General features: G+C 37.2%; 1 protein-coding gene across 2 annotated transcripts; it reads left to right on the forward strand.

The window, feature by feature from the left end:
- Positions 1–352: 352 nt before the first annotated feature.
- slc26a2 (solute carrier family 26 member 2) lies at positions 353–17,015 on the forward strand. 2 transcript variants are annotated; one of them, XM_038295398.1, is made up of 5 exons: positions 353–488; positions 2,476–3,096; positions 3,231–3,521; positions 8,564–9,012; positions 13,414–17,015. In XM_038295398.1, exons 2-5 carry the CDS (start codon positions 2,491–2,493, stop codon positions 14,228–14,230), a joined length of 2,163 nt encoding a protein of 720 aa, XP_038151326.1. In that variant the 5' UTR covers positions 353–488; positions 2,476–2,490; the 3' UTR covers positions 14,231–17,015. The 2 variants fall into 2 exon arrangements, with proteins under 2 accessions (XP_038151326.1, XP_038151325.1); XM_038295397.1 differs by lacking the exon at positions 353–488 and adding an exon at positions 1,505–1,649.
- Positions 17,016–17,538: the final 523 nt, after the last annotated feature.

Raw genomic sequence — 17,538 nt, forward strand, 5'->3', positions numbered from 1 at the left:
TGTTTTTTTTTTTTTTTTTTAGGTCCTTGGATGGTGAGAAACATACAGCTGGGTTCAGCAGAATTATTGCTTTTAGCCAGAAAATATTTTCTGGCTCATTCTGTTGATCAGTAGGGAGACTAAATGTTCAACAAAAGAGGATCTGAGAGACTTCTAAGTTACTAATCTGTTCAAAGCACTGAGGTTCGTGCCTTTTTAACAATCTGTTATTTTGCATAGGAAAATGTATTTTTCACTCAGGGTTCTGGTAGATAGAGTGTTTACACACAAGAGGGCAGTGAAGTACTAGAAGCAATGCTGTTTTTTCTTGGTTTTTTTTAGGTCCTTGGATGGTGAGAAACATACAGCTGGGTTCAGCAGAATTATTGCTTTTAGCCAGAACATATTTTATCTCTCTGGCTCATTCTGTTGATCAGTAGGGAGACTAAATGTTCAACAAAAGAGGATCTGAGAGACTTCTAAGATACTAATCTGTTCAAAGTACTAAGGTTTGTGCCTTTTTAACAATCTGTTATTTTGCATCGGAAAATGTATTGTATTTTTCACTCAGGGTTCTGGTAGATATAGTGTTTACACACAAGAGGGCAGTGAAGTCCTAGAAGCAATGCTGTTTTTTTTCCTTTTTCTATTCAGGTACAGAGATTTTATTACTGACACACAGCTGGTATGTGTCTGTGTCTCCGATTCATTTAGTTTGATCCGTGTTTGTCGGCCACAGATATTGTTTTTGCATCCATATTTTAATTACATCTTGTGATTAATCTTAGGAAATATGTTTTTTTTTATTTAAAATGTTTTCCTTCTAGAAGGCAAAATAAGAACAGATATATAATAACCCTTTATTGACCATAACAGGAGAAATGTAAGCTATAAAGTAAGAGTCAAAAAAGGAACAAGTAGAAGCACACTAAGACAAACCTTACAACTCAAAACGAAAGAAAGTGTATAACTAGGAGAAGGTTAGATTTATATTACATGCAGTTGAGATCTAGAGGCAATTAACCTTTTTAAAAAACAAGAATTAAACTTGATTTGTGTTTATTTGAGCACTCTTTTAAGTCCAAAGACCCCAAATCACTTGACACTACCTTGGACCCTTTACAGACACTGTGGTTTGCTACATAATAGCCAGATCAGTCCTGTGGTCATACTTAAATTATATCTTTTTTTATTTATAATAAGAAACAGGAATGATTATGAGGAATGTGAGGGTTATAGATAAAAAGAGTTTAAATTACTTTTCAAGAAAGTGTTTAAAAATATGCAATTGAAAGAGAGGATTTATATAAAAATAAGAGGGAAAAAATCTTAAATCAATGTTAAGAAATAAGGGGGATATAGATGAAATTATGATTATGGATAAAGCGTTGTTCTTATTTTTATACGTACAAATTTAAAACAGATTTTAGAAGGTGTAGGCTATCAAGTTATTCAATCACACAGTAGGGGGCGGTATGCACCTCTAAGGTTAGTTGAAGAACAGGATGATGTCGAAGAGGATGATAGTGACGTCATCACGTTCACATAGACGTCAGCACGTATCGCCTGGAAACCAAGCGTAAAATGAATTCAAAGGCAGAATAAGCTCCACCGTCAAAAAAGTAACAGGAAAAAAACTTTCTAACTTCATTCGCCTGATTCGGTGGCAGGTTAGTGACTTTTTCCGTAAAATTTTTTTGCTTTTTTTTTTTCGCAGGACAATTCTTGTCGATTAACGGAAGTTGTTAAAGTTCGGTGTCCACGTTGACAGCTTGTTTACAATGGTGCCCATTGATAGGAAGCTGGCAGTTGGATGAACTAGTCCTCACTTAGACTGAGAGAAACTTTAATTTATTTGAGTTTTTCACGAAGTTGTTGAAAATCCCGGTGTATATATCGTCAACTTGTTGTTATCAATAATTAAACAGCTTATAATGTAAGCCCCCCCCCCCCCCCCCCCCCAATTTTAGTTCACCCTTTTTTGTCCTTTGTCTAATTCAGCGAGTATAGCATCGCTTAAAGTCTTAAAGGATAAATATCTTCTAAACTGTCAATTAGAATCTTTTATTTGGTGACATATTTGAGCACTTGATTAACGATAACTTCCCATATGTCGTGTTTTTTCCCTTGCTAGTTGCAATCGACCATTTAAACATTGGATCATTTGATTAATTGCTTGAATTATATTTTCTTTATAAATTTTATTGTGAAGTATAAAAAAAAAAAAAGTAGAAGCTATATTTAGGTCTGAGCAAATGTCCAGTCATTAGACCCTCCCAGGCTTCTGTACTGCATTGTGATTGTTGCTACAGTAGCATCCATCTATTAAGGGCGTTTTCAGATGCTGTTTTTATTTCCTGGGGCTGCTTGTGGTCAGAATCACACCTTCAATGGTCTAGCCTGGAAGGTGCAGCGACCAACACACTACTAGAGAAGTGTTCATCTGATCGGCTGTTTATTTCTTATTTGATAATTGCTGAACTTTGTTCACTGTAGGCACTGGAGTCCAGCATGCCGGCGAAAGATGACTGCTGCACACCTTTTGGGGATGGAGCCAAGGCTGACCTGCAGCAGCCACTGATTCTGGAAAGGGTTGAGAAGCAACCGGAGAAGAAATGGCATACGGTTCTATCAGATCGGGTGAAGAAGCACTGCTCATGCAGCCCGGAGAAGGTGAAATCCAAAATACTGGGCTTTGTCCCAATTCTGAAGTGGCTGCCTCGCTACAAGCTCAGAGACTGGATTCTCGGTGATATTATGTCAGGAGTTATCGTCGGGATCCTGCTGGTTCCTCAGTCCATAGCCTACTCCTTACTGGCTAATCAGGACCCTATATATGGTTTATACACGTCTTTCTTCTCGTCGATCATTTATGCCATTTTGGGCTCCTCCAGGCACATCTCTGTGGGAATATTTGGAGTTCTCTGTCTGCTTGTGGGTCAGGTTGTGGATAAAGAATTGGTTCTAGCAGGATACTCCCCAGAGAGCAGCATTGGTAATAATAGCAGCGATACTTTGTTGGCCGTTCAGGGGAACAGCAGCAATATGGGATGTGATAGGAGCTGCTATGCAATCACAGTAGGAGCAACGGTCACCTTCACTGCGGGCATTTACCAGGTAAATTTCATAAGTCTCTAAACAGGAAATTAGAATTGGGTTTATTTATTTTACTGTTATTTGATTATTGACATTTTTACAGCTGGTTTAGAGTTTAACCTGGCTGCTAACTCCTGTTCATCTCTTTCTCTCAGGTGCTGATGGGCCTTCTGCAGATAGGCTTTGTCTCCGTCTACCTCTCCGACTCCCTCCTCAGTGGGTTTGCAACAGGGGCCTCCCTGACCATCCTCACATCCCAGATCAAGTACCTCCTGGGCCTAAAGATACCCCGGCCGCAGGGCTGGTTCACTCTGTTCAAGACCTGGTATGCTCTGTTCAGCAGCTTAGGAAAAACCAACATCTGTGACCTAATCACCAGCTTGGTATGCTTGGCGGTCCTCATCCCGTCAAAGGAGCTGAATGATCGATTCAAATCCAAGCTAAAGGTAAAAAGCTTAAGTTTTAGATTTGTGTTTCTTTATGCATGTGTTATAGCCTGGGTGCCAGTCCGAACTTAGTCCCACCCACAAGGTTTGAGTTCGGGGAAGTTCGGTCTGGCTCTGCTCCATAGTAGCGCGAGTATTAAAGCCCACTGTCAGGCGATCCAATCAAATTGTCAGGGCGGGCTTTATACGATGATGGACAGATGATCAAGAGTAACGTTATCAACCACGTGACCAAAGCGCGCTTGGGTGACAACAATAATGGCTGCCGCTGGAGAGTTTGGGTGAGTAGATTCTGCTATCAGGTCTGTTCTAGAAGATATCGACAGCAAATTAATTTCAAAAGAGGAACAGAGAAACGCGATCAAGTCTCATCTTCTTATTCTAGGCGTGAAACTGCACGCTTTGATTTTTGTGGACAACAACTATGCCTCGCTTAAGATACGTCACGCACTCCGTTGCTCTTATTGGTTGTAGGTCTATCCAATTGAGTGCAGAGGCATTTTTTTTCCTGGTTCGTTCAAAACACGCCCCATAATCACAGCTCTATGGAGCAGTATCAGACTCATATTCTGACTAGAATTGAGTCGGACTACGTCAGGCTACATGTGTTAGACCAGGGGTTTTCAAACTGTGGGATTGTTAGCTCCCCCTCAAAGAAGCAATAGACAGCTGATCACCACTACATAATTATTTCTGGCACCATTTCTTCCAATTAACTAATTTGTCCCTTTAAGCTTAAAGAAATCTATTTAACATCCTAAAAAGCAGGTTTCCAACTCTCATCATTTCAAATCCCTGTCAGCTTCGAGGAACCTGTGACATCACATATTTTGATATGACCACATATAAACTCAGGACTACAGGTGTAACTGTTTTGGAGAACAGCACCACCCCTCTCTATTCTTTAAGCGTAAATGTTAATAATGTGTAAATGTAGTAATTTAGTTAAACAAAATCTTTCTTATATAGATATATCTGCAAGACAACAGCAGCTCTTCACAATGTATACAGGGTTTCCGCAGGTCATTAAAAGTCATATTTTTAAATGAAGGCCTTAATTGGCATTAAAATTCATTAAATGTGATTATAGTGGCATTTAAAATGCTTTATTAAAAAAAAAAAATAAAGAAACGTTTATACAAATAATTTTGTCGGATAGATCAGATATAACTGGTTCCGCGTGTTTGCTGCTTCCGTTTTATCGTAAAGCCGTATGTTTGGAAAAGAAACTTGAGGTAAAGAAACATGGCTGCAGACTGTTGACGGTAAGGATGACGAAGGATTTTGCCGTGTCATATATGAGAGTCATGGGTACTTGTTGATGGCATTAAAATTAGTACTAAGAGCATTAAAAAGCATTAGATTAAAGTTACCCTGGTATATGAATAAGGAACATGTTAGCATTACAGCTTCAGTTATAAGTAGCCGTTAGTCATATTTTAACCAGTTTTCATCAATATGAGGTTGTAATGAGCAATAAGCATTCCTATAACAGTGCAGCACATACCTGCATGTGTATGCTTTTCTGCATAACATTGGTCCATGTATCCCCTTTGTGTTTTGATCATTTTTAACAGAAACGTCATTACAGACAGACGAAGGCTATAGCTAAGGAGGCTATATTTTACATTAGTTTTTATACTTCCTGGTTTTTGTGTCTCCCCCTTAAAAAGCTCTGGGGCCCCTTGGGGAACCACACCCCTCATTTTGAAAAGCCCCTTGTTAGGCTGTTTAAACACTGAGAGAAAATCCCATTCTTTACGCCAAAATAAAAGCCTGAGTTATTGTTCCTCAGCTGCTCCTTTTCCTTTTCACTTTTTTAATGCACTCGTCAAGGTTCTTGGCAGCACATTTCCCTCTGGCAGCAGGTTTAGGCTTAAAGTTGTCAAAATGACGCTGAAATAAGGTCGACATTGAATCATGAAACAGGTTTTGTTTTTTTACACATTTACATCCTTATTTGCACATATATGTGAGAACCTCATCCAAGGCCTTAAAGTCTGTGGTATGTAAAGGTGGCCCACCCACCAAACCCTGTGCTCCTTTGCTTCTGTCATCAAATCAGACTCACCCTGTGTGCGGTTTTAGGTAGGTGAACATCCACCCCCAACCCCCCACCCCCACCCCCCTACCCCTAGGCCGGCAAACAGGGCGACCCTTGAAGGCAGGGATGAAGGTCCACTTTCTGAAGGGTTCTCGAACGGTTGGTCCTTTAACGTAAACCAGCCAATGATCAGAGTTTTTTTTTCCTACTCAATAAAACCAACATGTTGCTCTGGATATTTGCCTGCTCATTAATAGAATACATTTTTCTCTCAAGAACCAACAACAGTTTGGGGGAAATGGAAAAGATTTTCCAAGTATGCTTAAAAAAAAAAAAAAAAAGCAGGGAAAGTCACACAAATTGATAATTGAGGAATGTATATATATATATATATATATATATATATATATATATATAAAAAACTGAAAACATCATGAGGATAATATGAAATCATCAAGGATTTATATTTCCCCCCCCTTTTTACATTGGCAAATGTTTATGATGTGTTGTTCATTTGTTGTTTCAAAACATTGTATATTAGACAGGATTATCAACAATTCTTTTTAGTAAGTCAACATTACTTAAACTTGTACTTAAAAAAAAAACTTTTATTGCACATTTTAGATAAACTTTCAATGACAAAACATAAAAATAATGAAATGCTTAAGACTTAATTGTTAAATTGATAAAGTATTTGATAGATGTATGTACAGCGGGTAAAATAGATACTAAACACGTCCCCGTTATTTATAGTAAGCGCATTTCTAAAGGTTCTATTGACATTCATATTTACCTGGTGTTGGGAACAACCCATGTAGTCCATACATAGAAAGAAACCAAAACAAATAAGCCCAGAAATTATATACTTATGTGTAATGGTGTGATATCACACAGAGAGAACGTATTTATTATGCCTTTGTAGGTCATGACAGCTTCAAGTCTCCTTCTGTATGGAGAAACTAGTGGATGGGCTGTGATTTGGACCTATTCTTTCACACAAATAGATTTTCAATTGGATTCTAGTCAGGGGATTGGCAGGGTAATTCTATCAGCTTTACAATTTTGCCTTTAAGTTTCAAGTGTGAATGCAAAATTGCACCACACCTGACGGCGCAGGTATGTAGGAAGAGGGCGTAGCACAGAAAGTGTCCAAAGATTGAAAGAAAGGATCCTGCACACTGCATGGCTCTCACTCATTCATTTATTGATGTATCGTTTTGGCCGGTATGACCTTCGTCAGCCTTTACCGTCATGAAATTTTCCTTGAATGACATTTTGGTAATGTTTATAGGTCATCAGTCCCGGACAGGATGGCTTTCTGATCAACCATTGAATTCACATTCCTTTCTGAATTTTGTTCAATACCTTTTTGTTGGTGTAATTTTCACATATTTACACAAAACTTAACTTCTGAGCTTATTTGTTTTGGGGGTTTTTTTTATGTATTGACTACTTCTTTTGTTACAAACAGCTGGTTATAATTAGGGATGCACCGATCCAATATTTTTATCGGTATCGGTCCAGATATAAGGAAAAAAAACTAGATCGGCATCTGTGACAATTGACTTGATTATAGGGGCCGATCTATTCATTCTAACTCTATATAATATGCTCTGCCATCATGCGGCAGCGCAACAACACAACACGATCACATTAAATATACCACCAACTTATTGAAACACCTCCAGAAGTTTAATAACAAGAAACATGCAAGGATTGTCGGACTCAGCAAACAAAAAGGAAGCAGCAGGAAGCAGCTAATCTCTTTGGAAGCAAAGCAAAGAAGTGAAAATTTTACCTTGTAACAATATATAGAGGCCAGAAAACATCACAGAGATGATACTCGATAATAATGACACCATTTTTTTTTTTTACATGTTAACCAAGTCAGAGAACGTTTGGTTTAAATTTTGTGCACAGTTGTTAAATAAATTAGTCATAATATTTATATGTTTTTTTTTTAAGAAAAGGGAAGTTAAATCATATACACAGAAGAATTATCTGTTTTTTTTTTTCACACAATAAAACTATTCTTTAGCTAATAATTCAGTCGGGTTTTTGGTATCGGATCGGTATCGGCCAACATTAAACGTCAAATATCGGTATCGTATCGGAGGTGAAAAAAGTGGATCTGTGCATCCCTAGTTAAAATCGTTTAGTTTGGGTTTACGAAGGCTGTAAGTTTTTTTTCTTTTTCTTTTTTAAGAAAATTGCATTTTTTTATGGTGTTTATACTCCAGTTAACAACTGGATTCAATCACCTAATTAGTTCTCTGAAATCAATAAATTGGTTTAGCCCTATTTGCATGTTGTGTGCAATTTGTTAGCAACATAGACATTAGAAACTAGAAAGAAGACTGGCTCACAGGCTCAGTTTGTCCTCTGTGGCTGTCAGACTGAAAATGTTAGCTTAAGGCTTAATGTGTTTGGACTTGGACAGTCAAACTCTGCCTATGGAGAAAATGTTTGATCAGCTTATGTTTTTCCTTTATACAAAATGTCTTCAGGGCGCAGCAACAGAAAACTTATTATTCAAGCTCTTTTTTTCCCCCTAATATATAATAGGGGGTTTTTTTAGGGTTCACTTTAGAATCAAGATTCTTCATTGTCATCATATCATAATGTAATTTAAGGACTATCTATCTTAGAATAAACATATAGGACATAAAATATGCCAGATGACCATTTCATTTGACTTTTAAAGCTTCCACTCACTGAAATAATGGATTGGCTGAGGTCTCAGCTAACGTCTATCTTGGCCATTGTTTCAGTGACAAACCTTTGTTAACATTTTGTTCACATGTGGTATATTTTAGATATGTTTAGTAGAAGTATGCTAGGAAAGAATATCTATTCTAGCTGTTTGCTCATAAACAGACTCAACATGCATGACCCAGGCTTCTAGTAACCCTGATTCCAGACTTTTGGCTCTCAATGGTAACTTTTTATTTGATGTAGAATTCTCTTTATTTATTTTACTCCTTTTTCTTCTCCCCAGGCTCCGATACCGTTTGAGCTCTTTGTTGTTATCATAGCAACCCTTGCCTCGCACTTTGGTCACTTTAATAGTGAATATGGTTCAGGGGTCGCTGGAGACATCCCTACAGGCTTCCTCCCTCCACAGCTGCCAGCATGGTCCCTGATCCCTAATGTGGCCGTCGACGCCTTTTCCATCGCCATTGTGGGATTTGCCATCACCGTCTCTTTATCTGAGATGTTTGCCAAGAAACACGGCTACACAGTGGACGCCAATCAGGAAATGTACGCCATTGGCTTCTGCAACATCCTGCCCTCTTTCTTCCGCTGCTTCACGACAAGTGCTGCTTTGACGAAAACTCTCGTCAAAGAGTCAACGGGATGCCAAACCCAGATGTCAGGACTGGTCACGGCTGTTATCCTGCTGCTGGTTCTTCTGGTTATCGCTCCACTCTTCTATTCCCTTCAGAAGTAAGTCTGCCTTAACCTCTTACACCCTAAGGGGGTATAAATAAATTTCTGCCTGACAAAAACACACAAAAGTAAATAACTTATAGCCTCAAAGCTATTAGATTTAAGAAGAAACTTTTGGTACGTCTGTAAAGGTAAGATGTCATAGAATGGTTTTCTGGTGTCAGCACCATTGTAGCTTTGACCCTGCCTGAAATATTAGGGACAAAATATTTTGCATTTTTTGAACCTCGCCAAAATTTTCTTTGAAATAAACATTGCAAAACACTACCAAAATATTATTTATAGCACAAAAAAGTAGTACAGACTTTTAAATCTAAATGTTGTGTAAAAATATACCAAATTTGGACTCAGTCAGATGAATCATATTTATTTTAGAATGGTATTAGTGAGAAATTTCTTAGGCGGAGAGGCCATTTTGGCACATTTATCCATAAATGTCACCAAACTGTGCCAAATATGTTTTTTACATCAATACTGGGGGTTTGGTAAAATTACGAGGTCATGTAGCAGCTGGACCCGCCGGTGGGTCCGTAGGGTTCAAGGGGATAAGTTCTAGATGAATGAAAAACGTCTAATTTATTATGTGCCTCAAAATACAAATGTCCTGATATGATTTGGACAATCATGAGGAACATTTAACATCTTAATTACATCAATGCAACATATCTACTAGTTTACATTTTCAGTAATAAATAACTGTCCTTGCAATCAGTTTCTCCCCACTCGGTAATCAATGATGCCATGCAGGTTATAGACCTCCATATTCTATTGTGTCTGAAGGTTTTGCATAGCCTATCCTATTTAATGTTGATCATGTTCAATTTACGCTTTTAGTTGCACTAATAAAATATGAAGCTGGACTTTTTTCATAACCTTTAAAGCAAGAAAGCCGCAGCCTATTTATTTTTGGATAGCTGTGTTTCTAATTTTGTTTAAAACAAAGAATTAAAATAATGTGATTTTTAGTTTTTGTCTCATTTCATTTTGAAACGGTAAAACCAAAGAGCGAACCATAGACAGATAGAGATCAACTTTAGCAAAGTCTGAACTGTAAAATGTTCGTAGTCCTTCAGCAAACCGGAAGCTTTATAGTTTACAATAGGAAGTGATTTCCTTTGAAAAGAGGTTTCAGAGGTCAACTTTGACATCATTATAGATCAGATCTCATGTTGACAACCTGCTTCTCTCTCAGCAGGAGCTCTGTTCAGTACAAACTCCGGACACAGGTGGTTTGCAAAGAACAGCAATGATTGAGGGAATGTGAATGAACTCTCAATCATCAGGAGATTTATTAACATACAAACTCTTTGGATTTTTTCCATGCTTTTTTTTAGTATGTTATTGTATTTAGTCCTGATGCTACCTCAGCAGTACATAATTCTGATGTAAAAGTACAATGAAATGTAGTTTTGACATTTATTTCAAAATAAAATAAAAATGTGTGGCGTGCGTTTTTATAAGCCTGTCGCTATATGTGTTATTTGCTCTTTTGAAGTAACAGTAAACAACTTTGATGGCACATAGTTTCAAATTTTCAACAAGTTTGTCTTCAAGCATATTTGCCTTGATGTTGATGTGTTAAAGTAGTTATACTCACCTTCCTGTCTGCAACTTCAAAATAATTTGTTTTTATCAAACTTTTAACCTATATAAATTGTGACATTTTTATGTTTAGAAGTTTATTTATCCTATTTTGCACCAACATACTTTTGTGTAATCTCCACTAGGGGTGTGCAAAATAATCGTCATGATGATGCATCGTGATTCTAATTTTCGTGATCTACTGCATCGATTCTTGACGCCAAGTATCGATTATTAATATAGAAAAATTAATAAATAAAATTGCATGAATGGTTGGCGAACATCAGCCTAAAAAAAGTGTAATACAACTTCCAGTCCAGTAGATGTCGCTGCGGATGTGTTGACGCATGCTGCCTTGTGTCACAAGGATTTCCGGCCGCGGGATACTGCGCCGAGTCATTCAAAAACAAAACATGGAGGAGAAAATATTGCAATGCATCGCAATAATTCAAGTATCGTGATGCATCGTGATAGAATCGCATCGTGGCCTGTGAATCGTGATTCGAATCGAATTGTGACTTCTTTGGCAATACCCACCCCTAATCTCCACTTTCTATGTGTTCATCATGCAGAGTGTGTGCAGGTCACTTTCCTCTGCTGCTACGTATAAAGAGGAAAGGATGATAAAATATGCAGATTTAAAGCGGGTGTGAATCGGTACAAATAAACTTTAAAGAAGTTGCAGGTTACATGTTCTTTCACATGGTTTCTCCTTAGTTTCACGCTTTTCCTGTTTCTCCTGATCCCATCCTGCTCACACAGATCCCACTCCTCTAGAAAACTGGTAACCTTGGTTGACATGGGTTTTTAGTTTTATTCAGGCTGGACTTTTAATGCCCCATATTCTGCAAAATTCACATTAAAAACATTTTGTAACTGTCATGTGTCATGAAGCCATTGTCCACTTCTTGTCTAATGTGTACTCAAAATGGTCTGTTTGAAAATCATGCACTTTATGATGTAATAAGGGGAAATAAGCTGTCCGTAGCAGCCCATACTTTGGTCAAGCTACTGTCTTCATCTTATGTATTATCCCATTATCCCTAGTCTATCTTTATGCACTCTGACTGGTTATCATGGTTGTGGGTTGTGGGGGCGTGGCCTTCAGGAGGACAGGGTGTAGAAAGCCAAAACAGCTCGTCCAAAGGAGGGCTGAATGAGGACATTTTCTGTCTGCATCATCTGAGAGGAATTTTTTTCTGCTCAAATGTCATAAAACACGCTCTAAGGGGCCATTGTTGATATTTTTAATTCCAAAATGTAGCTTAATATGAGACTTTTGAATGGGCCATTTTAAAACAGGAACATGCGTTGATGAAATCTGACTTTGTGGCTCTGGTTGGTTGTTAGTATTTGTCCTGCTATAAGATGAACCTCCATCCATTTAGGTTATAGTCTTTCTGTAGCCTCAAACAGGTTTTCTTTTGGTCTTACCTTGCGTTTTGTGCAAACTGTCTTTTACCAACTTTGCCTTTCTTGCCTGCTGTTGCTGGAGGAAAACCTCAGCATAATTCTGCCAACCCCGTGTCCTGAACTTCTTCTGACTTCTGGTTTGTCGCTCTTTCATGAAGGCTTTATTTGTGGAGATAGTTCCATCCCTGTGGCTCCTCCAGAGTAAACATTGACCTCTTTGTTACTTCTCAGATACCTGTTCTTGATCAGTATGTCTTTTTACTTAGTTAAGCATATCTTTAGTTGTGTTAGACTCTTTCTATTTTCAGATATTGGATTGAACAGATCTATAGCATGTCCTGATTTAGAGTTCCCTACTACTTTCTTTCTAAAATTCTTGCTGTGCTCATTATTGTTCATTAGGCTTTTTTTTTTCTTTTTAACTGTGCTAATGTTCTCCAACAAACCCATAACACCTTCACAGAACAGCTTTGTTTATCATCTCAAATAACATCTGGAACCAATCGACTGATTAGTAAGCTTATTTATTAAGTTTATTACCTTTTTTTATGTATTGAACATGGGTACTTGTCTTTCATTCCAGTTATAAACTGCTTTGTGCTCAATAGCTCACTAAAACAGCTTAAAGTTTGCGGCTTTGAGGTAAATTTCAAAAAGACCAAGTTTCGATACTTGGAGGAATGCTTTGCTCATCATGGCGTCTTTTGGGCCTCAGATGATTCCCTACTGTATGACTACTTGTACTGTACATATCTTTAAAGGTTCCATTTTATGCTACATTTGAAAATAAGAAATATTTATAATGATGCCCCCAGAGCTTTTGTTTTTGGCAGGTTTCGCAGGAAAATTCCTCTCAGTTTATGCAGACAGACCAAAAATCTCCTCCTTCAGCCCTCCTCTGTATGAGCTGTTTTGGCTTTCTACGCCCCTGTCAGCATGAAGGCCACACCCCCAAAAACCGCAACCGTAACAACCATAGTTTGTATAGATGGCCTAGGAGCATGGGATAATAAATTAATTGAAGGCCAGAGCTTGACCAATGTATGGCTACTCTGGATAGCTCATTTCCCCTCATGACATCATCAGGGGCATGCTATAAAAACAGACCATTTTGAGCACACATTTGCTAAGATGTGGAGAAAGGCAGAGATGGAGGAGGATTTTTTTTTCTTTTTTTATATTTGTGAACTGTTACAACATGTTTATAATGAGAATTTGACTTAATATAGAACCTTTAAGCTCTATGCTCACTTGATTGAAAAAGTAAAGTGGTTCCGCTAAATTCTTGGTACCTCCTACAATAGAAGAGAATTCAGGAAACTCCTTAGGTATTTGTTTTACATTCATTTACTTTCCATTTCAGAGCAAAGAGTGACTGCTCTCTCTCTCCTTTGTATTTTATAGATGTGTTTTAGCGGTTATCATCGTGGTGAACCTTCGTGGGGCCTTAAGGAAGTTCAGAGACATTCCCCGGATGTGGCGTGTAAACAGAATCGATGCTTCCATCTGGCTGATCACCATGGCGACGTCAGCGCTGGTCAACACAGAGCTTGGGCTCCTGGTTGGGGTTTTGGTGTCGGCCTTCTTCGTCCTTGGCCGAACCCAGCAGGCCCAGGTCCTGCAGCTAGGCCGCGCCGCCACCAGGGAGCACTATGAGAATGTGTCATCCTACCACGGCCTCCAGACCCATTCTGGAGTGGCCGTTTTCAGATACGGGGCCCCGATTTACTATGCCAACCAAAGCTTGTTCAAAAAGTCTCTTTACAAATGTGCAAATCTTAACCCCGTAAAGGAGAAAGTTCGGCGTTTAAAGTTCATGAAGAACAAAAAGCAGGAGGAGCCTGGAGCGAAGTCTGAAGAAAAACTAAGCAAAGAGAACGAGCAGGAAGCTTCTGCCTCCATATCAGTGATGCTGGATGAGAACTCTTCCATAAACTTACGCAGCTTAGTGATCGACTGCAGTGGCGTCTTGTTTTTGGACACGGCTGGAGTGAACGCCCTGAAAGAAGTACGCAAAGATTTCAAGGATCTTGCAGTTGAAGTAGTTTTAGCTCAATGTAACACCTCAGTTCTGGACTCCCTGGAAAGAGGAGGTTACTATGACAACCAAAAAGATGGAGAAGTAGGAAAAAACAACATGTTGTTCTTTACCATCACCGATGCCGTCAACTATGTCCAAAGCCTAAATGTTCCTAACGGAGACTGTGAAAACAAATCTTGAAGATGCAATAACCCACAGAAGAGCTTTGTTTACATCTATTTAATATCCAATGAAAACACAACCAATCAGTAACTCAGTGATGCCGACTTGCCTTATAATCCGTCTGCAGCAGATGAAGTTCTGTGTTTCTGAAGTTGATCAGAAATATTTATTCCCGTTTGAGCAGGGTAAATCAGTGTTTCATACTACTACTGGAAACTTTAGTTAGAATGTTACCATAAGCTCCTATATTTATTTACTTATTTTATAAATGAATAAAACAAGTTGGAGTATTTTAGGGCAAAAATGATGAAATATTTTTATTATAGTGTTAATTATAAAGAAATAATCTTATTTTTATGGAACTCTTTTTTTTATTAGATTTTGTGTCTTTTTGTGATTGGAAAATCCTTCTAAATTTTCATAGTGTTTAAGTTTTCTGTTTTTAACGTTTATAGTCAAAAACCAAATAATTTAAAAACAATCTCAACTTAAGAACAGGATAAATTCCGTCCTCTAGATTGAAGGAAACATCTTCTGATCTTCCAATTGACACTGTAGTTGTCATTCCTGTCAAACTGCTCTGTGCCTTTGCGTTATGGAAAGTTACTAGGATTACAGGAAGTGCTGACGCCTGTTTTAGTCAGGCCCAGACAGTTTAATTTGATCTCTGATTAAACCAATGCTTCATACTATCACATTTAAATAGTTAGTTTTGCAGCAATTATTTTTAGAGCAGCACTATCGTTTTGTCACATATTGTTTCAAAAATGTTTTACCCATTATATTCATGTCTAAGAACTGTTTTTGTCCAGTCATATCACATCAGGCTGCTCTGTTTTAATCTTCTGGAACGAATGCTGATCAGCCTCTTCATATTAAATGACCCCAGTAACTTATCAGCTACATAAACTGTCATTTAAAAGATTTTACTAATGGAAATGAAACAACTGCAATCCTCAGCAGATGTAGTATGAACCTTGATGTTAAGATCAAAGTACATTTTCTTCCTCAGAGGTTAGGATTTGAAAAAAAAAAAAAAATTCTCATCTTTCATAGTTTTATAATGTGGCACGATTAACACAATCCAGCCTCAGCTGTCCGTTTTAAACATTGTCTTAGCTTCAGATCTCGGTAAGTTTAGGTGAGCAAGTCTTTTCTTATAATCATGTCCTGACCTTAGTGACCTTGGCTCTGTACTGTTAGATACATAATTACTAATTAAACATTTTCACACACTGATTATATTTAAAAAGGAAAGCACTTTGTTAAAAAATGTTTTTTTCCTCACAGAATAACTACTGTACATCATATAAAAGTTAGATTTTTCTACATTTTTTAAGGAATAATGTTGGTGGTTTGAAATATGTTCAGCAAAAGTAATGTCTTAGTAAATATCACCTGGTTAAGTGAAGAGGATAAAGTATAGAACATCAAATATATTTATAATATATTTATATTTGATATTCTGTACTGCCTTAATGAAAGTAAGATTTTAAAAAACAGAGCAAGCAGTGAAAGTTCTAATTCTAACATTTTTTAAAGTCTGAAGTTGCTCCTGAATATTTAACTGGAGAGCCATAGCTGCTGATCCCATATTTACTCATCCTTTGATCTGTGAATGTTTTCTCATTTTTGACAAATCAATGCTTTTTTTTGTACAGTTTGTAATTATTGTTCAGAGTTATACAATGTGATACTGGAACTTCAGTCAATAAGGTTAAACAAAGCACATAAGGAATGTGTCGCTCTAATTGTGTTCATCTTTTGCATCAGCCTCACTGCTGAACAGGATGATGTCACTGTCATTTACTGTAACATGAAAAATATGCAGCTAAGGTTGTTTGAGGCTAAAGGTATTGACATGGGAGATTTTTACACCGTCCTAAAACATCCTCTTTTTATTTTGTAATGTTTGATAATGGCAGTCAGACGTCATGGGTTGGGTTAAAGACTCTATGGAGCAGAGCCTGTACATATTTAATCAGTCAACAAAGTGACGGGCGATTACACCCTCTAAGGGTTAATGTAGGTCATTAGAATGAAGGCCAGAGCTGTTACACAGTCATAAAGGTTAATAAAGCTCATATGCTAGATATTTATAAATTGTTTTATTATTGCATATATTTAATAGTTATGGATGGTGTAAGAAACAAGACCTCAGGTTTAGTCTCTCCCAGAAGAAATAATGAAAAGTGGTTGTTCTAAAAACAAACAAAAAGAAGAAGGAAAAAAACTATAATTCTTGTTTATATGTTTCTGCCAAAAGCTGTTGCTATCTGTCACCAGATGCCTTAATCTACAAATTAGGTCTGTATTTGTAGCACTATTTTATGGAATTGCTGTATGCACATATTTGGGGTGTGACTGTTCACATTGCATTAGCACTTATAGTGTGGCGGGGGTTTGAGGCCAGACTTTATTTTTTTTTTTATCTGGCTTCTCCTGTTTAGCTTGTTTTGCTTTGATAATCAAACACATAATGGCAGGAGTGTGATTGTTATTTTGTTGAATTACATGGAGAGATTCACTGCACTAATGCTTAAAAGTAAACGTGATCTATAAGTGCTGGTAGGGATCATTTTTTGTCAAGTTTAAATGATCAGATTAGTATAAAACTGTCTTATTTATTATTAGTTTAATTCTGTACAACAGAGTCCATCAGGTATTGTATAGATATGCCAAAAACATTTGTATGCATCTAAAACTTTATAATAGAGACTTTATTACTAAAACCAAAGTATTTAAAGCCAAATTATGGTTTAGAACCTATATGTGTAGTTTGTAGTTTTTGTATGGGTAAATTCTCAATTATTTTTTGTTATAAGGCTCAGGTTTATTTTTGCTGCTGTTTATTTATTAATCGGCATAGACAAGAGACTATTTCTGGGTGTCTTATAACAATGTTTGTCTTATAACAATGTTTTATAATATTTTATCAAATAAAAGCCTAATTATACAAATTATTTTGTTGTTCTTTCTTTTTTATATGCAGTTTAATCTTAAAGCTTTAATTCCTCTAAATAGCATGGTCTAATGAATGCTACATACAAATATGCATGTTTCACCAACTCTAAGCTCTTATGATTCCTTTAATTTGTGTAGAAAATACTATCGTTAGTTTTACATAGATTAAATAAATACCTCTCCAACTTCTTAATTAATTCCTTAAAAGAGTTTCAGGAATGGAGCCTTAACTCATTTTCTGCTGCGCATCCATGCAGTGAAGTCTCTGTTTCCTATAGGATGACGTTAAGATACAGAGGTTTCCATTTGCCCTCCATGTCCTCTTGTGATATCCATTGCTATAGAATACACACTCATATAAT

Source organism: Cyprinodon tularosa, unplaced genomic scaffold, assembly GCF_016077235.1.
Source record: "Cyprinodon tularosa strain WSP-4 unplaced genomic scaffold, ASM1607723v1 ctg355, whole genome shotgun sequence".
NCBI lineage: Eukaryota > Metazoa > Chordata > Actinopteri > Cyprinodontiformes > Cyprinodontidae > Cyprinodon > Cyprinodon tularosa.